The sequence below is a fragment of the Coregonus lavaretus genome (assembly GCF_964263955.1).
Source record: "Coregonus lavaretus genome assembly, chromosome: 9".
Lineage (NCBI taxonomy): Eukaryota > Metazoa > Chordata > Actinopteri > Salmoniformes > Salmonidae > Coregonus > Coregonus lavaretus.
The window spans coordinates 50658617-50683524 of NC_139996.1; the positions used below are offsets into that span (position 1 = coordinate 50658617).

The following is a 24908-nucleotide window of genomic DNA, read 5'->3' on the forward strand; positions in this document are numbered from 1 at the left end:
ATATTAGTCACTACTACATCTTCCAGTTTACCACTTGTAAACAGCCATGCTAGATGGTGTGACTGGTACAGAGTTAGCTTGAATCCTCTTTTTCAGTCATGTGACCCTCCTGTCTTACAATTCTCTCTTTCTCTCCTAACTGTTGTATCAGACACTTTTAGACAAAGGCTGACAATGTCACAGATACAATGGGTTCTATTAAGCAATGATAGCACTGTGGCCTGTGAGGCGTGTTTTAATTACAGATTAGGCTACTTTCCTTTGTACTTCCAACTGGATTTCCTTCCATCCCCATTTTGGAAATCATATACTTTACTTGTGTGGTTTCTGTCAAAATAGCATTATTGCTCACTTTCCCTATACACATCAAAAGGCATCTACTCAAAATGAAAATGCATCTACTCGGTAGCATTTTGTTATCATTGACCCAGCCTTTGACCCTAAGATCCAATACCTCAGAGATGCTGAGGGAAGCAGGATGATGTGAAAGGCTTCATGCAGTGCAACGTATGGCACAGTACAGTACAGTAGCACCGTTCTGTGGGCATTAGGGGTAACCACTGGTTGTCAATATTGGTGTCAACCCTCTTGATGCATTTTATTATGTATTGGTGGTATGTGTCATTTTTCTTGGTGACAATATTCTGTTGAATACGAATATCCTGAGTTATCTTGCTCATTGAGTTCAACAAGGCTTTGAGCATGGGATTGAGTTTTGATCAGCATATTTAGATTATATAAAGGGATGATCATGCTTTTGTACTATTTACAATATCTGTTTTGTGTTGTCTCTGTTTCTCTCCTCCATGTGCTCCTCCAGGCTGGGCGAATCGAACCTCACCACCCTAAAGTGTGCGGCCACCAGGGAGGCGTGCTGGACATCAAATGGAACCCCTTCATCGACAACATCATAGCCTCCTGCTCAGAGGACTGCTCTGTGAGTAACAACAATCATTGGTGTGTGTGTGTATGTGTGTGCGCGTGTCTGTGCGTGGGTGTGTGCATGTGCAGTGTGCATGTCTGTGTGTGTGTGTGTGTCTGTGTGTGTGCGCACATGCATGTCTCTGTGTGCGTGTGTGCACACGTCTGTGTGTGTGTGTTTCCGTGTGTGCATGCGTGTATTCCTGTGCATAGGGGAAAATATTCAAACCCTTGACTTATTCCACATTTTGTTGTGTTACAGCCTGAATTCGAAATGGATTCAATAAAAACAAATCTCACCTGTCTACACATTATACCCCATAAAGACAAAGTGAAAACATGTTTTTAGAAATTTTAGCACATTTATTGAAATTGAAATACAGAAATGTGGATTTTTACATTTTTTTTTGTTTTACTTTAGTGCCTTATTGCAAATAGGATGCATGTTTTGGAATATTTGTATTCTGTACAGGCTTCCTTCTTTTCACTCTGTCATTTTGGTTAGTATTGTGGAGTAACTACAATGTTGTTGATCCATCCTCAGTTTTCTCCTATCACAGCCATTAAATTCTGTAACAGTTTTAAAGTCACAATTGGCCTCATGTTGAAATCCCTGAGCGGTTTCCTTCCTCTCCGGTAACTGAGTTATGAAGGACACCTGTGTCTTTTTAGTGACTGGGTATATTGATACACCATCCAAAGTGTAATTAATAACTTCACCATGCTCAAATGGATATATTCAATGTCTGCTTTTTTTCTTTTTCTTACACATCTACCAATAGGTGCCCTTCTTTGCAAGGCATTGGCAAACCTCCCTGGTCTTTGTGGTTTAATCTGTGTTTGAAAGTCACTGCTCGACAGAGGGACCTTAAAGATAATTGTATGTGTGGGGTACAGAGATGAGGTAGTCATTCAAAAATCATGTTAAACACTATTATTGCACACAGAGTCCATGCAACTTATTATGTGACTTGTTAAGCAAATTTGTACTCATTAACTTATTAGGCTTGCCATAACAAAGGGGTTGAATACTTATTTACTCCAGACATTTCAGCTTTTTATTTTTAATTACTATAATTAGTAAAAATGTCAAAAAACATAATTCCACTTTGACATTACAGTGGGGAAAAAAAGTATTTAGTCAGCCACCAATTGTGCAAGTTCTCCCACTTAAAAAGATGAGAGAGGCCTGTAATTTTCATCATAGGTACACGTCAACTATGACAGACAAAATGAGAAAAATAAATCCTGAAAATCACATTGTAGGATTTTTAATGAATTTATTTGCAAATTATGGTGGAAAATAAGTATTTGGTCAATAACAAAAGTTTCTCAATACTTTGTTATATACCCTTTGTTGGCAATGGCACAGGTCAAACGTTTTCTGTAAGTCTTCACAAGGTTTTCACACACGGTTGCTGGTATTTTGGCCCATTCCTCCATGCAGATCTCCTCTAGAGCAGTGATGTTTTGGGGCTGTCGCTGGGCAACACAGACTTTCAACTCCCTCCAAAGACTTTCTATGGGGTTGAGATCTGGAGACTGGCTAGGCCACTCCAGGACCTTGAAATGCTTCTTACGAAGCCACTCCTTCGTTGCCCGGGCGGTGTGTTTGGGATCATTGTCATGCTGAAAGACCCAGCCACGTTTCATCTTCAATGCCCTTGCTGATGGACGGAGGTTTTCACTCAAAATCTCACGATACATGGCCCCATTCATTCTTTCCTTTACACGGATCAGTCGTCCTGGTCCCTTTGCAGAAAAACAGCCCCAAAGCATGATGTTTCCACCCCTATGCTTCACAGTAGGTATGGTGTTCTTTGGATGCAACTCAGCATTCTTTGTCCTCCAAACACGACGAGTTGAGTTTTTACCAAAAAGTTCTATTTTGGTTTCATCTGACCATATGACATTCTCCCAATCCTCTTCTGGATCATCCAAATGCACTCTAGCAAACTTCAGACGGGCCTGGACATGTACTGGCTTAAGCAGGGGGCACTGCAGGATTTGAGTCCCTGGCGGCGTAGTGTGTTACTGATGGTAGGCTTTGTTACTTTGGTCCCAGCTCTCTGCAGGTCATTCACTAGGTCCCCCCGTGTGGTTCTGGGATTTTTGCTCACTGTTCTTGTGATCATTTTGACCCCACGGGGTGAGATCTTGCGTGGAGCCCCAGATCGAGGGAGATTATCAGTGGTCTTGTATGTCTTCCATTTCCTAATAATTGCTCCCACTGTTGATTTCTTCAAACCAAGCTGCTTACCTATTGCAGATTCAGTCTTCCCAGCCTGGTGCAGGTCTACAATTTTGTTTCTGGTGTCCTTTGACAGCTCTTTGGTCTTGGCCATAGTGGAGTTTGGAGTGTGACTGTTTGAGGTTGTGGACAGGTGTCTTTTATACTGATAACAAGTTCAAACAGGTGCCATTAATACAGGTAATGAGTGGAGGACAGAGGATCCTCTTAAAGAAGAAGTTACAGGTCTGTGAGAGCCAGAAATCTTGCTTGTTTGTAGGTGACCAAATACTTATTTTCCACCATAATTTGCAAATAAATTCATTAAAAATCCTACAATGTGATTTTCTGGATTCTTTTTTCTCATTTTGTCTGTCATAGTTGACGTGTACCTATGATGAAAATTACAGGCCTCTCTCATCTTTTTAAGTGGGAGAACTTGCACAATTGGTGGCTGACTAAATACTTTTTTTCCCCACTGTATGTGGTATTGTGTGTGACACAAAATCTGAATTTAAACCATTTTAAAGTCAGGCTGTAACACAACAAAATGTGGAATAAGTCAAGGGGTGAGAATACTTTCTGAAGGCACTGTACATATTCTTATATACAGTACAGTTAAATTAGATCTTTAGAAAGAGGAGAGGCGATGTGATACAATATGTTTTATTTTTCTGTTTTTTAAAGCTAAACTTGCTTTTTGCCTGAGTAACCTCTGGAGGCAAAGCATTCCACGATGACATCACATGTCTATGACCGTCATCTATATTTGGCCTATAGGTGCGGATATGGGAGATTCCAGAGGGAGGGCTGAGGCGGAACATGTCCGAGGCGGTGCTGGAGTTGTATGGACACAGCCGACGAGTGGGTCTCATAGAGTGGCACCCCACCTGCAGTGGCATCCTCTTCAGCGCTGGCTACGACTTTAAGGTATCAGTAAATCATTGCTGTAGTATTCCTTACATTCCTTTCCTCTCTTTATTTCATTCTCTCTCTCGCTCACTCTCTCCCTCTCTCTTTCATTCTCTCACTCCCCTCACTTGCCTTATCCATCTTTCTTTCTTTCTTTCTCTCTCTCTCTCTCTCTCTCTCTCTCTCTCTCTCTCTCTCTCTCTCTCTCTCTCTCTCTCTCTCTCTCTCTCTCTCTCTCTCTCTCTCTCTCTCTCTCTCTTTCTCTCTCTCTCTCTATATATATATATATATATACAGTTGAAGTCGGAAGTTTACATACACCTTAGCCAAATACATTTAAACTCAGTTTTTCACAATTCCTGACATTTAATCCTAGTAAAAATTCCCTGTCTTAGGTCAGTTAGGATCACCACTTTATTTTAAGAATGTGAAATGTCAGAATAATAGTAGAGGAATGATTTATTTCAGCTTTTATTTCTTTCATCACATTCCCAGTGGGTCAGAAGTTTACATACACTCAATTAGTATTTGGTAGCATTGCCTTTAAATTGTTTAACTTGGGTCAAACGTTTCAGGTAGCCTTCCACAAGCTTCCCACAATAAGTTGGGTGAATTTTGGCCCATTCCTCCTGACAGAGCTGGTGTAACTGAGTCAGGTTTGTAGGCCTCCTTGCTCGCACACGCTTTTTCAGTTCTGCCCACAAATATTCTATAGGATTGAGGTCAGGACTTTGTGATGGCCACTCCAATACCTTGACTTTGTTGTCCTTAAGCCATTTTGCCACAACTTTGGAAGTATGCTTGGGGTCAATGTTCATTTGGAAGACCCATTTGCGACCAAGCTTTAACTTCCTGACTGATGTCTTGAGATGTTGCTTCAATATATCCACATAATTTTCCATCCTCATGATGCCATCTATTTTGTGAAGTGCACCAGTCCCTCCTGCAGCAAAGCACCCCCACAGCATGATGCTGCCACCCCTGTGCTTCACGGTTGGGATGGTGTTCTTCGGCTTGCAAGCGTCCCCCTTTTTCCTCCAAACATAACGATGTTCATTATGGCCAAACAGTTATATTTCTGTTTCATCAGACCAGAGGACATTTCCCCATGTGCAGTTGCAAACCATAGTCTGGCTTTTTTATGGCGGTTTTGGAGCAGTGGCTTCTTCCTTGCTGAGCGGCCTTTCAGGTTATGTCGATATAGGACTTGTTTTACTGTGGATATAGATACTTTTGTACCTGTTTCCTCCAGCATCTTCACAAGGTCCTTTGCTGTTGTTCTGGGATTGATTTGCAATATTCGCACCTAAGTACATTCATCTCTAGGAGTCCCACGGTGTTTATAGTTGCGTACTATTGTTTGTACAGATGAACGTGGTACCTTCAGGCGTTTGGAAATGGCTCCCAAGGATGAACCAGACTTGTGGAGGTCTACAATTTTTTTTCTGAGGTCTTGGCTGATTTCTTTTGATTTTCCCATGATGTTAAGCAAAGAGGCACTGAGTTTGAAGGTAGGCCTTGAAATACATCTACAGGTACACCTCCAATTGACTCAAATGATGTCAATTAGCCTATCAGAAGCTTCTGAAGCCATGACATCATTTCCTGAAATTTTCCAAGCTGTTTAAAGGCACAGTCAATTTAGTGTATGTAAACTTCTGACCCACTGAAATTGTGATACAGTGAATTATAAGTGAAATAATCTGTCTGTAAACAATTGTTTGAAAAATTACTTGTAGATGTCCTAACCGACTTGCCAAAACTATAGTTTGTTAACAAGAAATTTGTGGAGTGGTTTAAAAATGAGTTTTAATGACTCCAACCTAAGTGTATGTAAACTTCCAACTTCAACTGTATAAAAATATATACACTACATGACCAAAAGAATTTGGACACCTGCTTGTCGAACATCTTATTCCAAAATCACGGGGCATTAATATGGAGTTGGTCCCCCCTTTTCTGCCATAACAGCCTCCACTCTTCTGGCATTGCACATGGTGATCTTAGGCTTGTGTGCAGCTGCTCAGCCATGGAAACACATTTCATGAAGCTCCCGACAAACAGTTATTGTGCTGACGTTGCTTCCAGAGACAATTTGGAACTCTGTAGTGAGTGTTGCAACCGAGGACGGAAGATTTTTACGTGCTACGCACTTCAGCACTCGGCGGTCCCGTTCTGTGAGCTTGTGTGCCCTACCACTTCATGGCTGAGCCGTTGTTGCTCCTACACGTTTCCACTTCACAATAACAGCACTTACAGTTGAACTGGGCAGCTCTAGCAGGGCAGAAATTTGATGAACTGACTTGTTGAAAAGGTGGCATCCTATGACGGTGCCACATTGAAAGTCACTGAGCTCTTCGGTAAGGCCAGTGTATATATATATATATATATATATATATATATATATATATATATATATATATATATACAGTGGGGAGAACAAGTATTTGATACACTGCCGATTTTGCAGGTTTTCCTACTTACAAAGCATGTAGAGGTCTGTAATTTTTATCATTGGTACACTTCAACTGTGAGAGACGGAATCTAAAACAAAAATCCAGAAAATCACATTGTATGATTTTTAAGTAATTAATTTGCATTTTATTGCATGACATAAGTATTTGATACATCAGAAAAGCAGAACTTAATATTTGGTACAGAAACCTTTGTTTGCAATTACAGAGATCAAACGTTTCCTGTAGGTCTTGACCAGGTTTGGACACACTGCAGCAGGGATTTTGGCCCACTCCTCCATACAGACCTTCTCCAGATCCTTCAGGTTTCGGGGCTGTAGCTGGGCAATACGGACTTTCAGCTCCCTCCAAAGATTTTCTATTGGGTTCAGGTCTGGAGACTGGCTAGGCCACTCCAGGACCTTGAGATGCTTCTTACGGAGCCACTCCTTAGTTGCCCTGGCTGTGTGTTTCGGGTCGTTGTCATGCTGGAAGACCCAGCCACGACCCATCTTCAATGCTCTTACTGAGGGAAGGAGGTTGTTGGCCAAGATCTCGCGATACATGGCCCCATCCATCCTCCCCTCAATACGGTGCAGTCGTCCTGTCCCCTTTGCAGAAAAGCATCCCCAAAGAATGATGTTTCCACCGCCATGCTTCACGGTTGGGATGGTGTTCTTGGGTTGTACTCATCCTTCTTCTTCCTCCAAACACGGCGAGTGGAGTTTAGACCAAAAAGCTCTATTTTTGTCTCATCAGACCACATTACCTTCTCCCATTCCTCCTCTGGATCATCCAGATGGTCATTGGCAAACTTCAGACAGGCCTGGACATGCGCTGGCTTGAGCAGGGGGACCTTGCGTGCGCTGCAGGATTTTAATCCATGACGGCGTAGTGTGTTACTAATGGTTTTCTTTGAGACTGTGGTCCCAGCTCTCTTCAGGTCATTGACCAGGTCCTGCCGTGTAGTTCTGGGCTGATCCCTCACCTTCCTCATGATCATTGATACCCCACGAGGTGAGATCTTGCATGGAGCCCCAGACCGAGGGTGATTGACCGTCATCTTTAATTTCTTCCATTTTCTAATAATTGCGCCAACAGTTGTTGCCTTCTCACCAAGCTGCTTGCCTATTGTCCTGTAGCCCATCCCAGCCTTGTGCAGGTCTACAATTTTATCCCTGATGTCCTTACACAGCTCTCTGGTCTTGGCCATTGTGGAGAGGTTGGAGTCTGTTTGATTGAGTGTGTGGACAGGTGTCTTTTATACAGGTAACGAGTTCAAACAGGTGCAGTTAATACAGGTAATGAGTGGAGAACAGGAGGGCTTCTTAAAAAAAAAACTAACAGGTCTGTGAGAGCCGGAATTCTTACTGGTTGGTAGGTGATCAAATACTTATGTCATGCAATAAAATGCTAATTAATTACTTAAAAATCATACAATGTGATTTTCTGGATTTTTGTTTTAGATTTCGTCTCCCACAGTTGAAGTGTACCTATGATAAAACTTACAGACCTCTACATGCTTTATAAGTAGGAAAACCTGCAAAATCGGCAGTGTATCAAATACTTGTTCTCCCCACTGTATATATATATATATATCTTCCTATACATTCACTCCCCCCTTCTCTCTTCTATCACCTCACCTCCTCTGTCTTTCGTCTCTCCTACAGTAACTCTCACTCTTCATGTCCCTCCATCTGTCAGATCCTGATCTGGAACCTGGAGGTGGGAGCCCCAGTGAAGATGATCGACTGTCACTCAGATGTGGTGCTCTGCATGTCCTTCAACACTGACGGCAGCCTGCTGGCCACCAGCTGCAAGGACAAACACCTGCGTGTGATCGAGCCTCGCTCGGGCAAGGTCCTGCAGGTGGGTCACTCCTCCTGTAGACAAAGAGACACCAGCTAGATTAAAGACCATGTTTCACTTAAAACCCCACAAACAATAATTAATAGTGGTATATGTATCAATCTGATATGTCACCTTTCTTGTCAATGCAACATTGTAAATTGGAGATATAATAGATGATATACTGCTGGGCTGCACACGCACGATAAAAACATGAAATAGAATATTGACCAAGCTTTACAAAGATTCAGGTGAAGACTGTTGGAACGCTGAGCCACAATGATTATCTGTCTCTACCACTGCGAGCGGCGATCAGCGATACCCACCTACAGTATCTTGCTAAATTACATAACATTAGCTACATATTACATGACATACATTATGGCAGAAAACAGCGAACAAATACCAGGACCGCAGTCTTATAATTTTGAGTTTTGACGGAGACCGAGAGACCAGAGGAGAATTTGTGCCGTGTTGGTCAGACATCATGGTAAGTAAGCTGAACTAAAGTAGCTCGCTACCATTATATACAATTATTATGATCTAGTAGGCTATGCTAAATACAGTGCATTCGGAAAGTATTCAGACCCCTTGACTTTTTCCACATTTTGTTACGTTACAGCCTTATTCTAAAATTGATTAAATACATTTTATTCCTCATCAATCTACACACAATACCCCACAATGACAAAGCGAAAACAGGTTTTTTGAAATGTTTACATAAGTATTCTGACCCTTTGCTATGAGACTCGAAATAGAGCTCAGGTGTATCCTGAGTCCACCTGTGGTAAATTGAATTGATTGGACATGATTTGGAAAGGCACACACCTGTCTATATAAGGTCCCACCGTTGACAGTGTATGTCACAGCAAAAACCAAGCCATGAGGTCGAAGGAATTGTCCGTAGAGCTCCGAGACAGGAATGTGTCGAGACACAGATCTGGGGAAGGGTACCAAAACATTTCTGCAGCATTGAAGGTCCCCAAGAACACAGTGGCCTCCATCATTCTTAAATGGAAGAAGATTGGAACTACCAAAACTGTTCCTAGAGCTGGGGGCCTGCCAAACTGAGCAATCGGGGGAGAAGGGCCTTGGTCAGGGAGGTAACCAAGAACCTGATGGTCACTTTGACAGAGCTCCAGAGTTCCTCTGTGGAGATGGCAGAACCTTCCAGAAGGACAACCATCTCTGCAGCACCACCAATCAGGCCTTTATGGTAGAGTGGCCAGACGGAAGCCACTCCTCAGTAAAATGCACATGACAGTCCACTTCGAGTTTGCCAAAAGGCACCTAAAGGACTCTCAGACCATGAGAAACAAGATTATCTGGTCTGATGAAACCAAGATTGAACACTTTGGCCTGAATGCCAAGCGTCACATCTGGAGGAAACCTGGCACCATCCCTACGGTGAAACGTGGTGGTGGCAGCATCATGCTGTTGGGATGTTTTTCAGCGGGAGGGACTGGGAAACTAGTCAGGATCGAGGAAAAGATGAACGGAGCAAAGTACAGACAGAGATCCTTGATGAAAACCTGCTCCAGAGTGCTCAGGACCTCATACTGGGGTGAAGGTTCACCTTCCAACAGGACAACGACCGTAAGCACACAGGAGTTGTTTCGACACAAGTCTCTGAATGTCCTTGAGTCGCCCAGCCAGAGCCCGGACTTGAACCCGATTGTTCATCTCTGGACAGACCTGAAAATAGCTGTGCAGCGACGCTCCCAATCCAACCTGACAGAGCCTGAGAGGATCTGCAGAGGAGAATGGGAGAAACACCCCAAATACAGGTGTGCCAAGCTTGTAGCGTCATACCAAAGAAGACTCGAGGCTGTAATTGCTGACAAAGCTGCTTCAAGAAAGACCTGAGTAAAGGGTCTGAATACTTATGTAAATATGATATTTCCGTTTTTTTTATTTTATAAATTTGAAAACATTTCTGAAAACCTGTTTTTGCTTTGTCATTATGGGGTATTGTGTGTAGATTGATGAGGGGGAAAATGATTTAATCCATTTTAGAATTATGCTCTAACGTAACAAAATGTGGAAAAAGTCAAGGGGTCTGAATACTTTCCGAATGCACTGTATCTGACAGCCAAATGCTGGATTGTGACTAGTTAGCTAATGCAAGCTAAGTCAGAAAAAGGGGGAAGCAATTGTGAATGCTTTCTAACTATCGTAACTAGTTACAGTACTAGCTCACGTTAGCTAACTAGCTAGCTAACTCTTACATTTAGTCAAGATTGCCATTTGACCTTGTTCTCGGCATCCACGTTGTTGAAAACTGTAAATCAGTCTTCAACAAAACCTAGCACATAATTAGCTAGCCATCTAGCAAGCTAACGTTACAGTCCAAAAAATGAACATTTCATGGTGACAGGTGGTGGTGAGATGAGTGTAGCCAGAACTAAACCTGCACTAGACGGTTTGGCTAGTAATTCTGCAAAATTACATGCAAATTTTTTGTTAGCATATTGTCATTAAATATCAACGATAGTCTTTGTGGTCAAAAGTTAGTTTGTTGTTAGATTTTTCATGTGCATATGTTGACACTGCTATCCAATGACCACAGCAATAGAGAGCATCTGCTGCAGGAAGATTGCAGTGGAACTGACACACACACACAGGGAGCGAAACATGCATTTAGGTGCTGGTAACAAGTAACACATACAAACAGAAAACTTCATATAGTTGTCTGCTGTGCTAAAGAATACAAGAACATCAATCAGATCCAATGGTTTCCAGTCCGGCAAGATGGGTGCTGCAAGTTGACTATATTACCACTAGGGTCCTGTGTTGAAGCGTGACTGCCGCGCAAGGTATTGGCAATCAGCCTCCTCCTTGTTGACCTGCTGGTATGATCTGCACAGGGGCTCTGGTGCGGAGGTGGTCAAACCGGCGATGCTGTTGTTTAGAGCAGTCGGGGAGTTGGTGTAGCTTTCCCTTAGAGACTCCAGCAGGGCTGATGCATATGCTAGAAAATAAAATGTAAATCTTGGTTGAATCAAGTGAGGACAAGTGAGGAGGCCATTACAGAAGGATATCAGAGAAGATGCTCTCCTTACTTCCCTGTTTTGAGTAAAAAGACACTGATCTGGTATGAATTCAAACTGCTTACCATATGAAGGTTTCTACATGACAGGGCGGACAGCCAACCTCCTCTGCGAAACCTTGGGTAGCGCACTGCATAACAAAACTCAGCCTTACTGGTTGTAGCCACCTCTCTGTTACCATTGGCGTTGTAGTGGAGGGCTGCCAGAAGGAGCCACAGAAAATAGATGCAATGTGGAATGTAGATTAGTAGTGCCCCTTTTAGTTCATATCAACATTTTGCCAGACTTTCCAGCTTGACCGCTGCTGTGGATTCTGCTGTGGATTCTGCAGTCAATTATTTTAATACACACCACACACAACCGAAAAGGTTGATTTCAATGAAGCAGCAGTGAATTTCAGTCTCCTGACCTGCACAAACCTCACCCAGGCTCGAAAATGTGGGCTATTCCTGCTAGGAAAAACATGTATCCAGTGGGTATGGCTGGTGTTCAAGCAACCGGCACAAACACATTAATTAACCATGTGAGGAGATTGAATTGAATGAACTTGAAGCGCTGTAGTACGATCAGTAACTAGCCAGAGTCGTCTGTGCAGTCGAATACCTGAACGAACATCATAGCCAAAATCACAGGCTACGTCACACACTTGAGGGGGCATTTCTTACTAGCGCAGGTGCTTCACAATTTTTTTTCTCTAGCAGCCAAGAACTAAATATATATACACTACCTGGGGGGGGGGGGGTATACAGAAGATATCCCTATTTGGTAAAAGACCAAGTCCATATTATGGCAAGAACAGCTCAAATAAGCAAAGAGAAACAACAGTCCATCATTACTTTAAGACATGAAGGTCAGTCAATACGGAAAATGTCAATAACTTTGAAAGTTTCTACTAGTGCAGTTGCAAAAAACATCAAGCACTATGATGGAACTAGCTCTCATGAGGACCGCCACAGGAATGGAAGACCCAGAGTTACCTCTGCTGCAGAGGATATGTTCATTAGAGTTACCAGCCTCAAAAATTGCAGCCCAAATAAATGCTTCACAGAGTTCAAGTAACAGACACATCTCAACCAACTGTTCAGAGGAGACTGTGTGAATCAGGCCTTCATGGTCGAATTGCTGCAAAGAAACCACTACTAAAGGACACCAATAAGAAGAAGAGACTTGCTTGGGCCAAGAAAGACGAGCAATGGACATTAGACCGGTGGAAATGTGTCTTTTGGTCTGGAGTCCAAATTGGAGATTTTTGGTTCCAACCGCCGTGTTTTTGTGAGACGCTGTGTGGGTGAACGGATGATCTCCGCATGTGTATTTCCCACCGTAATGCATGGAGGAGGAGGTGTTATGGTGTGGGGGTGCTTTGCTGGTGACACTGTCTGTGATTTATTTTGAATTTCGAATCAAGACACACTTAAACAGCATGGCTACCACAGCATTCTGCAGTGATACACCATCACATCTGGTTTGGGATTAGTGGGACTATCATTTGTTTTTCAACAGGACAATGACCCAACACACCTCCAGACTTTGTAAGGGCTATTTTACCAAGAAGGAGAGTGATGGAGTGCTGCATCATATGACCTGGCCTCCACAATCCCCCGAGCTCAAACAAATTGAGATGGTTTGGGAATCTGTCATCAAGGCAAAGGGTGGCTATTTGAAGTATCTCAAATATAAAATATATTTTGATTTGTTTAACACTTTTTTGGTTACTACATGATTCCATATGTGTTACTGCATAGTTTTGATGTCTTCACTATTATTCTACAATGTAGAAAATAGTAAAAATAAAGAAAAGCCTGGAATGAGTAGGTGTGTCCAAACTTTTGACTGGTACTGTATGTATATATATATATATATATATATATATATATATATATATATGGTTATTTTATTTTTTTATTTTTTTATTGTCATCTACAAGGGGTGTATATTCTATTTTTATTAGCACATTTAACTTGCAACATGGCCTTTAAAGCCAGAGTGACTTGTTCACACATCTGGGTTGTCACATCGAGGTTTTGCTCGCCTGAGGTAGAGTATCTTATGATAAGCTGTAGACCACAATATTTACCAAGAGAGTTTTCATCTATATTTTTCATAGCTGTCACCACAAACCAATGCTGGCATTAATATTTCACCGAATGAGCTGTATAAGGCCATAAGTGAACTGGAAAACGCTCATCCAGAGGCAGCGCTCCTAGTGGCCGGGGACTTTAATACAGGGAAACTTAAATCCGTTCTACCTCATTTCTACCAGCATGTTAAATGTGCAACCAGAGGGGAAAAAAACTCTAGACCACCTTTACTCCACACACAGAGACGCATACAACGCTCTCCCTCGCCCTCCATTTGGCAAATCTGACCATAACTATATCCTCCTGATTCCTGCTTATAAGCAAAAACTAAAGCAGGAAGCACCAGTGACTCGGTTAATAAAAAAGTGGTCAGATGACGCAGATGCTAAGCTACAGGACTGTTTTGCTAGGAACATGTTCCAGGATTCTTCAGATAGCATTGAGGAGTACACCACATCAGTCACTGGCTTCATCAATAAGTGCATTGATGACGTCGTCCCCACAGTGACCGTACATACATACCCCAACCAGAAGCCATGGATTACAGGCAACATCCGCATTGAACTAAAGGGTAGAGCTTCCGCTTTCAAGGAGCGGGACTCTAACCCGGACGCTTATAAGAAATCCCGCTATGCCCCTCCGACGAACCATCAAACAGGCAAAGATTGAATCGTACTACACCGGCTCTGACGCTCGTCGGATGTGGCAGGGCTTGAAAACTACTACAGACTACAAAGGGAAGCACAGCCGCGAGCTGCCCAGTGACACAAGACTTCCAGACGAGCTAAACCACTTCTATGCTCGCTTCGAGGCAAGCAACACTGAAGCATGCATGAGAGCACCAGCTGTTCCGGATGACTATGTGATCACGCTCTCCGTAGCCAATGTGAGTAAGACTTTTAAGCAGGTCAACATTCACAAGGCCGCAGGGCCAGACGGATTACCAGGACGTGTACTCCGAGCATGTGCTGACCAACTGGCAAGTGTCTTCACTGACATTTTCAACATGTCCCTGACTGAGTCTGTAATACCAACATGTTTCAAGCAGACCACCATAGTCCACGTGCCCAAGGACACTAAGATAACCTGCCTAAATGACTACCGACCCGTAGCACTGACGTCTGTAGCCATGAAGTGCTTTGAAAGGCTGGTCATGGCTCACATCAACACCATTATCCCAGAAACCCTAGACCCACTCTAATTTGCATACTGCCCCAACAGATCCAAAGATGATGCAATCTCTATTGCACTCCACACTGCCCTTTCCCACCTGGACAAGAGGAACACCTACATGAGAATGCTATTCATTGACTACAGCTCAGCATTCAACACCATAGTGCCCTCAAAGCTCATCACTAAGCTAAGGATCCTGGGACTAAACACCTCCCTCTGCAACTGGATCCTGGACTTCCTGACGGGCCACCCCCAGGTGGTAAGGGTAGGTAACAACACATCTGCCACACTGATCCTCAACACAGGGGCCCCTCAGGGGTGCGTGCTCAGTCCCCTCCTGTACTCCCTGTTCACCCATGACTGCATGGCCAGGCACGACTCCAACACCATCATTAAGTTTGCTGACGACACAACAGCGGTAGGCCTGATCACCGACAACGATGAGTCATCCTATAGGGAGGAGGTCAGAGACTTGGCCGTGTGGTGCCAGGATAACAACCTCTCCCTCAACGTGACCAAGACAAAGGAGATGATTGTGGACTACAGGAAAAAAAGAGGACTGAGCACGCCCCCATTCTCATCGACGGGGCTGTAGTGGAACAGGTTGAGAGCTTCAAGTTCCTTGGTGTCCACATCACCAACGAACTATCATGGTCCAAACACACCAAGACAGTCGTGAAGAGGGCACGACAAAGCCTATTCCCCTTCAGGAGACTGAAAAATATTTGGCATGGGTCCTCAGATCCTCAAAAAATTATACAGCTGCACCATCGAGAGTATCATGACTGGTTGCATCACCACCTGGTATGGCAACTGCTCGGCCTCCGACCGCAAGGCACTACAGAGGGTTGATTGTGTACACCTGTTTCGCATTATGTTGTATTGTCTTCCCTATTTAACCCTCTGTCTTACACTGTGTGTTGTGTGTGATTGTATTCGTGATCGGCAGTCGTTAGTTTGCAGGTTATTTCCTCCCTGTGTGGAGATTGTGTATTCTCAGTTTACTTTAAAGTAAAGTACATTTTCGGATCAGCTCTGTGTCCTGCGTTTGACTTCGCCCACCGCATTTCCCTGATGCCTTTTGACAGAATCACACACCAACAACATGGAGTCAGCAGGAACAGCGGTGCCAGCCGGATCAATGGAAGAACGCGTACAACAACAAGCGGCCATGATCCAGGCTCTCGGCACCGCCATGGAACGTGTGGTGAACACAATGGAGCGATGGGAGAGAGGAGGTCTTCCTATACCTCCTCCGATTACACCACCACCATCATCGATACCCATCGCTTCACCTCCGGGGTCCAGTGGGATTCGGCTCTCGCTCCCGAGGGCTTATGACGGCACAGCTGCCGGGTGTCAGGGTTTCTGCTCCAGGTAGAACTCTACCTGGCAACCATCCACCCGGCCCCCTCGGGATACGAGAGCGTGTCCACCCTCATCTACTGTCTGTCCGGTAAAGCACTGGAGTGGGCCAAAGCCGAGTGGGGGGGAATAGACGCCGCTACTGTCAGCTATGCGGAGTTCACCCGCCGCTTTAAGGCGGTATTCGATCATCCATCAGAGGGAAAAGCGGCGGGTGAGCGTCTATTCCACCTCAGACAGGGGAAGAGGAGTGCGCAGGAATTCGCACTGGACTTTCGGACACTGGCTGCCAACGCGGGATGGAATGAGAGGGCCCTCATCGACCACTACCGATGTAGCTTGAGGGAGGATGTGCGTCGGGAATTGGCCTGCAGGGACACCAACCTAAGCCTGGACCAACTGGTGGACATGTCGATTCGACTGGATACCCTGTTGGATACCCGCGGACGTCCAGATCCGGGGCCGTCCATTCCATCCCCCAGCACTTCCGAGCCTACCCCTATGGAGCTCAGAGGTGCTGCTATGAAGGAGACCAGGAGAGGGGCCATCCCCTGCACCAACTGTGGCCGCAGAGGACACACTGCTGGTCAGTGCTGGGGAGGGCCTCCTAGGAGTCGAGGCAGTAGGCAGTGCACTGATGAGCCATTCCAGGTGAATAGGCACCCAACTCACCCAGAGCTCCCTGTTGCGCATATGTGTATGAAGGTTGTGTTTCCCGAGTTTTCTCCTCAGTCCCAGCATAAGGCGCTAGTAGATTCAGGCGCAGCTGGGAATTTTATTGATCGTCAGTTTACCCATAAGTTAGGGATTCCTATTGTGCCAGTCGATGTGTCCTTCCCTATCCATGCCCTAGATAGCCGCCCTTTAGGGTCAGGGTTGATTAGGGAAGTCACAGCGCCTCTCAGGATGAAAACGCAGGAGGGGCATGAGGAGATAATTTGTTTGTATCTGATTGATTCTCCTGCGTTTCCCGTGGTGTTGGGGCTTCCCTGGTTAGCTTCTCATGACCCCACTATTTCATGGCAACAGAGGGCTCTCAAGGGATGGTCTGATCAGTGCTTGGGGAGGTGTGTAGGTGTTTCCGTAGGGGCAACGACGGTGGAAAGTCCGAACCAAGTTCCCACCATGCACATTCCGCCTCCTATCAGCCGGTCCTGGCACCTTGGCTCCTGCGGTGGATGAGTGGCTTCGGCGCTCGGAAGAGACCTGGAACGCTGCTCATGTACATCTGCAGCGGGCTATCAGGCGACAAAAGGCGACCGCCGATCGCCACCGCAGTGAGGCTCCGGTGTATGCACCGGGAGATCGGGTCTGGCTCTCGACCCGAAACCTGCCCCTTCGCCTGCCCTGCCGGAAGCTGGGTCGGCGGTTTGTGGGGCCATTTAAAGTCCTGAGGAGATTGAACGAGGTTTGTTATAGGTTACAACTTCCTATTAATTACCGTATTAACCCCTCGTTCCATGTGTCTCTCCTCAGGCCGGTAGTAGCTGGTCCACTCCAGGAGTCTGAGGTACGAGAGGTTCCTCCGCCCCCACTGGACATCGACGGGGCTCCGGCGTACTCAGTCCATTCCATCTTGGATTCGAGGCGTCGGGTGGGGGGCCTGCAGTATCTCGTGGAGTGGGAGGGGTACGGTCCAGAGGAACGGTGCTGGGTCCCTAGGAGGGACATCCTAGATCCCTCCATGTTGAGGGTTTCCACCAGAGTCATCCGACTCGCCCTGCTCCGCGTCCTCCTGGCCGTCCCAGAGGCCGGGGTCGGCGCACGGTCAAGGGGGGGGGGGGTACTGTCACGGATTCAGCCAAGGCTGCCCCTCCTCCTTGCTCGGGCAGGCTTCGGCGTTCGTCGTCACCGGAGCTGCTACCGATCTATGTTTCTGTGTTCGACTTGTTCTGTCTTGATTGTGTACACCTGTTTCCCATTATGTTGTATTGTCTTCCCTATTTAACCCTCTGTCTTACACTGTGTGTTGTGTGTGATTGTATTCGTGATCGGCAGTCGTTAGTGTGCGGGTTATTTCCTCCCTGTGTGGAGATTGTGTATTCTCAGTTTACATTCAAGTAAAGTACGTTTTCGGATCAGCTCTGTGTCCTGCGTTTGATTTCGCCCACCGCATTTCACTGACGCCTTTTGACAGTTGTATTCGGCGCATGTGGCCAATAACATTTGATTAGATTTGATATATAGCACCATTTGTGTGGTACCTAGACACGAACACACACACACACTACACACCTCACACACACACACACACACACAAATGCTTTGGCAGTAAGATTACTTCCGTAGGCGTAGCTACTGTATTGTGTAATGCTGTGTTGTAACACAACCAGTTTGAATAATTTTCCAGAGCTATCGCCATGTATGTGAACAGGAAGCTGACTGTAAGAGCCACAGGGTGAACAGAGTGGTCTTTCTGGGCAACATGAAGCGCCTGGTGACCACCGGAGTCTCACGATGGAACACTAGACAAGTGGCACTGTGGGATCAGGTGAGCTCATTGGTGATGTATCGGTGTCTATGTTAAAGTGCGAGGGTGTGTTTGAGAGAGAGAGAGAGAGAGAGAGCGAGAGAGAGAGAGAGAGAGAGAGAGAGAGTGTATGTGTGTATAGCAGTTTCTCACTATGTTCTCTCTCCAGGAGGACCTGTCCATGCCTATCATAGAGGAGGAGATTGATGGACTGTCTGGGCTGCTCTTCCCTTTCTATGATGCTGACACACACATGCTCTACCTGGCAGGCAAGGTAAGACACGTCATACCAAGGCCACTTGACCTTAGCTTTCAACTATCACATGAGGTGATGTGTATGAATTTCTTTTTTAAGTTTTAATGTTAATTTCTCTCTTGAATTGAAATGGGATTTCATTTCACTTCTTGAATTGACTGACTTGAAATGGAACCCCTGTGTGGGATGTGCGCTTCCTCATTTGCTTATAATTGTGAAAATGCATTTTGTGTGGTGTGTGTGACTATACTGCACGTGCGTGTGCACGTGTGCGTGTGCGAGTTTATTTGTGTATGCCTGCACATGTGTGAAAGAGAGTGTGTTACCATGGGAACCTCAACATTACTGATGCCTGCTGTGTGATCTCAGGTATCTGTATCTGGTTCACAGGGAGACGGTAACATCAGATACTATGAGGTCGGCACGGAGAAGCCCTACCTGCAGTACCTAATGGAGTTCAGGTCCCCGACTCCACAGAAAGGCCTCGGTAAGTCAGTCACATCAATCGATGAATACTGAGTAGTCTCACAAATCGCAATGCCATCCTTCCAGGTCTCGTTCATCAGTGAGGTTAATCAATGAGTGAAAATCATACTTTTCTAACTCTTGGAACGACATTTCAGATACATGACAGGGTACAAGGTTGAGTTTTTTTCTATTAGTGCTGAATCATAAAACTTGAGATCTGTGCTCAGAACTCTGTTATCGCAAAATTCCAATTGACATCAATGCATGATTTTAGAGGAAGTGTTCTCGAATTCAGCCTTCAGTGAACCCACAGCACAATCAGGAATCGTAACAAGAGGGACATTCGCAACACTCAGAACATTGCAGATAGACCAGACTCGCCTCTCATCTCCAACTGATATAGAGAATTGTGACTGTTCCAGACATTCCATTTCTATCCATGCTCAGTCTGAACATTGCACCTGACAGTAGAAGCCTCTAAATTGGCATGGTATGTAAGGTGTCCATTTTAACCTCAAGACTCACCTCAACCCCCTTTTCCTCTCTTTGTCCACCCTCACAGGAGTGATGCCAAAACATGGGCTGGACGTGGCGGCCTGCGAGGTGTTCCGCTTCTACAAGCTGGTGACCCTGAGGGGCCTCATCGAGCCCATCTCCATGATAGTCCCACGAAGGGTGAGTGGAGTGCAGTGTTGGGGAAGCTACCCTGAAAATATAGTTTACCAAGCTACCAATTACTTCACATTGGAAGAACTGAAGCTACGCTAAAGCTAGCCTTAAGAAAAATATAGTTTACTTAACTGAAGGTTACTTTTAAATAGTAGTTCACTACATCCAAACTACTTAGTGATAAATTATCATATTTCAATCTGAAATGCCATAGACTACAAATTGCAGATCACTCTGGAATCATGTGTAATTTAGCCTACTAAAAATGAAAACGATGTTTCAAGTGATAATTAGGCTGGTCTGATGCAACAACAAAAAAGGAAATTCTTGCCTACTTTTTCTTTTCTAGCAGTTAGCTACACCGCTACATGGCAAAAAAGTAATTAACTACTGAACCTGTGTTTGTGAGTGTGTGTGTGTGAGAGAGAGAGAGAGAGAGAGAGAGAGAGAGAGAGAGAGAGAGAGAGAGAGAGAGAGAGAGAGAGAGAGAGAGAGAGAGAGAGAGAGAGAGAGAGAGAGAGAGAGAGAGAGAGAGAGAGAGAGAGAGAGAGAGAGAGAGAGAGAGAGAGAGAGAGAGAGAGAGAGAGAGAGAGAGAGAGAGAGAGAGAGAGGCGCTTCATTGGTCAAGGAGGCCTCTAGCCATTGGGACCTGGGTTCAAATCCTAAGAGTCCACAAAGTAATATTACAGACACTGTGTTAGGGCACTCAGCACTGAATGCGTCAGCATAGTAAATCCAGTGATATCAAATGTTGGCCTTCCTGGACAAAGGGAGATGTCTGAGCAGCTGAGATACTTTATGATATTGGCCACTAATGCTACATTAGTGTGGAATATTACCCAGGACAGGAGCTAGCTGAAGCATAATACTCTCACCATATGGGTTGTGCTTTGCTCGTCTCCCTTATCATACTGCCTGGGGCCTTTCTAGACTAGCACAAGGCAATGCAGCAGCATTCATTTTCAGCTTTGAGTGCTATAGGAATGATTCATATTTTCTTGTGGTTTTGCAGTCCGAGACATACCAGGAGGACATCTACCCTATGACAGCAGGCACAGAACCAGCCCTCACTGCAGATGAGTGGCTGAGTGGGATCGACAGAGGTGAGTAGGCCTACACTGCAAAATGGCATACACATGTAGCTAATGTTTTTATGAATACTGATACAAACATACAATTATGCAATACTGGTGAGCATCATGCAAGTGTGTGTGTGTGTGTGTGTGTGTGTGTGTGTGTGTGTGTGTGTGTGTGTGTGTGTGTGTGTGTGTGTGTGTGTGTGTGTGTGTGTGTGTGTGTGTGTGTGTGTGTGTGTGTGTGTGTGTGTGTGTGTGTGTGTGTGTGTGTGTGCGCAGAGCCAGTGTTGATGTCCCTAAAGGCTGGCTACAAGAGGCCCTGCCAGATGGCCTTCAAGGCCCCTGTGAAGGAGAGGAAGACCATGGTGGTGAATGGCCTCGACCTGCTGGATAGTATTCCACCCAAGACAGAGAACGAGGTGAAAAAACTTGATGTGTTGTTGTGCATATGACAGTGGTATGTCCCTACTCACAAGCACTGTCTCATGCATCTGCACTATGCCTTTACCCTGACCTTCACTGTGTGTGTGTGTGTGTGTGTGTGTGTGTGTGCGTGTGTGTGTGTATCATTCCTCTCTCCCAGCTCATGCGGATGTTCTTCAGGCAGCAAGATGAGCTAAAGAGGTTGAGAGAGGAGCTGGTGCAGAAAGACGTTAGACTCCAACAGCTGGAGCTGGAGCTCAACAACCTGCGGAACAACGCCAACAAACTGTGACCTTTGACCTGGCTGACCCCTGATCTCCCCACTCTGACCTCCTGCACACTCAGGGAGAGAGACCATTGGTGTCCGACTCCCTTCTTCCCGAAGTGTGCACCCGGATGGAAACTCCCTCTGACTAGTCCATGCGGGTCCAGTCAGTGTGCTAGTGCTCACTTCGGGGAGAAGGGTACGGAATTGGAAGGCAACCTCTGTCACACTGTGTCCCTCACCCTGAGAGCGGGTCACCAAGCCCTGAACACTGCCAAAAAGATACCCAGCGCCGCCCTACCTGGCTGCACCTCTTCATCCATTCTCCACGTTCCAAAGACTTTCTTTCACCCCCTTCAGCAACAGAACCTTAGTATGTCCCCATTCAGCCAAAGCACCAAGACCTACTGTGGTAGATAGCTCTGCTTAGAATTTACTCAAGTTGACAGAATCAGTTATGTGGGGAGTGAAGCCATTGTTTTCCTTTAACTTCAAGCAAGCTCTGTCCTCAAGACATGAAATGTCATGTCTTGCGACTTGAAGGCCCTTGAATATGAGGACTTGTGAGGACTGTAGTTGCATAGCAGGGGTACTGCAGGTGTATCGCTGGGTTGAGTATGTGTAGTCTGTAGTCTCTGCAGTGGTCCTATCTGAGGATGGGGAAAGAAATGAGGCAATAGAGTGGTAACCAAGCCTATTCAAACAGATGGCTCATCTAGTACTATTCAACCCATACATTATTAATCCTACTATTTATGACGAATCTGCAATAGATCCTCTTTATATTTTCACTTTATTAAATTAATATTATGAATAAAAAAATACATGAGCGCCATGTTAGATGAAAGGCAAAAACAAACTTGAAAGCCATATTGGGTGACAACTCTTTGCTGACTTGGTAGCAGGTTGACCACAACATGAACAGGACTGAGGCATTCCCAAGGTTGAAGGGACCACTGAGGGCACCTCGACCACTGAGGGACCATGTCCTCACATATGTCTGTATGAAGTCTGTAGAGATGCTAGTGGTTCATGTTAGCCACCCGTCGCTACTGTATGACCATTCTGTTGTCATGTGTGACTACAGATCAGAGGTAACTAGCTCCAAGTGCAAACACTTATTATTTGACTGTATAATACAGTATGCCTGTAACCGCAACGATACTGGTATATTTATATTGTTTTACATGAAGATAGAATGATAGGAGAGAGTATTTATTGCAAGTTTAAAAAATAATGTGATGCATGGAGAGAAAAGTGACAGGGGGCTAGTTGGTAAGTGTATTAGGGATATGGCCATAGGTAGCAGTGGTACCACCCAAGGTAAATGTATGACTGCTAGAGAATGTTATTTCTTAATGACTGTAACATAATATCATAATATGTCTTCCTGAAGTTGCCCCTCTCCCTAAATAAATTCATTGACACCATACAAATAGTGTACAGTAAGTGACATTGGTGGTTGAATCTGTGTGCAGCTCAGTGCTATGCATCAGCAAAGTTCTGATAAGCACAAATGCTGTAGAGTAACAAAAATGATATAAACAGTCTGTTCTAGAGAAGCACTGTAATTATATATTCTGCAGTATCCACATCTGCTTATTTTCTTGCAGCACAAAGGTGCACCATTAAAACAAGGTCAAAGGAACCACACCGCTAAATGAAGAGTCTCCACTAGGTGGAGCCCTTTCCCCAACTGCAGTACTCTTCATGCCACATTTTTGGGTGTATTATCCCGTCTCTCTAATTCAATGACCAGTAGTTTAAAAAAGGGGTGGTGATTTATAAATACCCAATAGCAGCTGTTCCACCTCATCCACTTGGCTCAAAGGTTGTTGTCTGTACTTCTGAAGTGGTTACTATGACAGCATCAACTGTATTCCTGACAGGGACATTATTATAGATAGCATTGAACAAGCAGTTATTTACACTATATACACAAAAGTATGTGGACACCCCTTTTAAATTAGTGTATTCGGCTATTTCAGCCACACCTGTTGCTGACAGGTGTATAAAATCGAGCACACAGCCATGCAATCTCCATAGACAAACAGCGGCAGTATTTGTATTTGTATTTATTATGGCTCCCCATTAGCTGCTTCCAAGGCAGTACTCTTCCTGGGGTCCAGCCAAATAAAGGCAGTTATACATTTTTTTAAACATTACAATACATTTACAACAGATTTCACAACATATTAAGTGTGTCTTCAGGCCCCTACTCTACTACCACATATCTACAACACAAAATCCTTGTGTACGTCTGTGTATAGTGAGTATTTTATTGTGTGTTTGTATGTATGTAGCTGTACCCATGTTTGTGTTGCTTCACAGTCCCCGCTGTTCCATAAGGTGTATTTCTATCTGTTTTATAAATCACATTTTACTGCTTGCATGAGTTAATTGATGTGGAATACAGTTCCATGTAGACATGGCTCTATGTAGTACTGTGCACCTCCCATAGTCTGTTCTGGACTTGGGGACTGTGAAGAGACCTCTGGTGGCATGTCCTGTGGGGTATGCATGGGTGTCCGAGCTGTGTGCCAGCTCAGTTTAAACAGACAGCTCGGTGCACTCAACATGTCAATACCTCTCACAAATACAAGTAGTGATGAAGTCAATCTCTCCTCCACTTTGAGCCAGGAGAGATTGACATGCATATTATTAATTTTAGCTTTCTGTGTACATCCAAGGGCCAGCCGTGCTGCCCTGTTCTGAGCCAATTGCATTTTTCTTAAGTCCCTCTTTGTGGCACCTGACCACACGACTGAACAGTAGTCCAGTTGCGACAAAACTAGGGCCTGTAGGACCTGCCATGTTGATAGTGCTGTTAAGAATGCAGAGTAGCGCTTTTCCAGCAACATAATATGATCGATGTCAAAAGCCACACTGAAGTCTAACAAAACAGCCCCCACAATTGTTTTATCATCAATTTCTCTCAGCCAATCATCAGTCATTTGCTGTGCTTGCTGAATGTCCTTCTCTATTAGCGTGCTGAAAGTCTGTTGTCAATTTGTTTACTGGAAAATAGCATTGTATCTGGTCAAACACCATTCTTTCCAAAAGTTTACAATGGGTTGGTAACAGGCTGATTGGTCGGCTATTTGAGCCGGTAAAGGGGGCTTTACTATCCTTAGGAAGGGAAATAACTATTATCCTCAGTAATTTTCCATCCAAGTTGTCAGACCCCGGTGGCTTGTCATTGTTGATAGACAACAATAATTGTTTCACCTCTTTCACACTTACTTTAC

General features: G+C 44.8%; 1 protein-coding gene across 1 annotated transcript in view; it reads left to right on the plus strand.

Annotated features, from left to right (window-relative positions):
• Positions 1 to 23085, plus strand: part of LOC311135232 (coronin-2B) — a gene marked incomplete at its 5' end in the record, with an annotated part of 43173 nt that extends 20088 nt beyond the window's left edge. The window contains 10 exons of the mRNA XM_084169171.1: positions 821 to 937; positions 3932 to 4081; positions 8221 to 8385; positions 18408 to 18524; positions 18673 to 18777; positions 19150 to 19246; positions 19790 to 19902; positions 20909 to 20999; positions 21252 to 21391; positions 21556 to 23085. Coding sequence (XP_084025297.1) covers positions 821 to 937; positions 3932 to 4081; positions 8221 to 8385; positions 18408 to 18524; positions 18673 to 18777; positions 19150 to 19246; positions 19790 to 19902; positions 20909 to 20999; positions 21252 to 21391; positions 21556 to 21687 — 1227 coding nt within the window. The 3' untranslated portion in view covers positions 21688 to 23085. The remainder of the gene's footprint in view (positions 1 to 820; positions 938 to 3931; positions 4082 to 8220; positions 8386 to 18407; positions 18525 to 18672; positions 18778 to 19149; positions 19247 to 19789; positions 19903 to 20908; positions 21000 to 21251; positions 21392 to 21555) is intronic.
• Positions 23086 to 24908: the final 1823 nt, after the last annotated feature.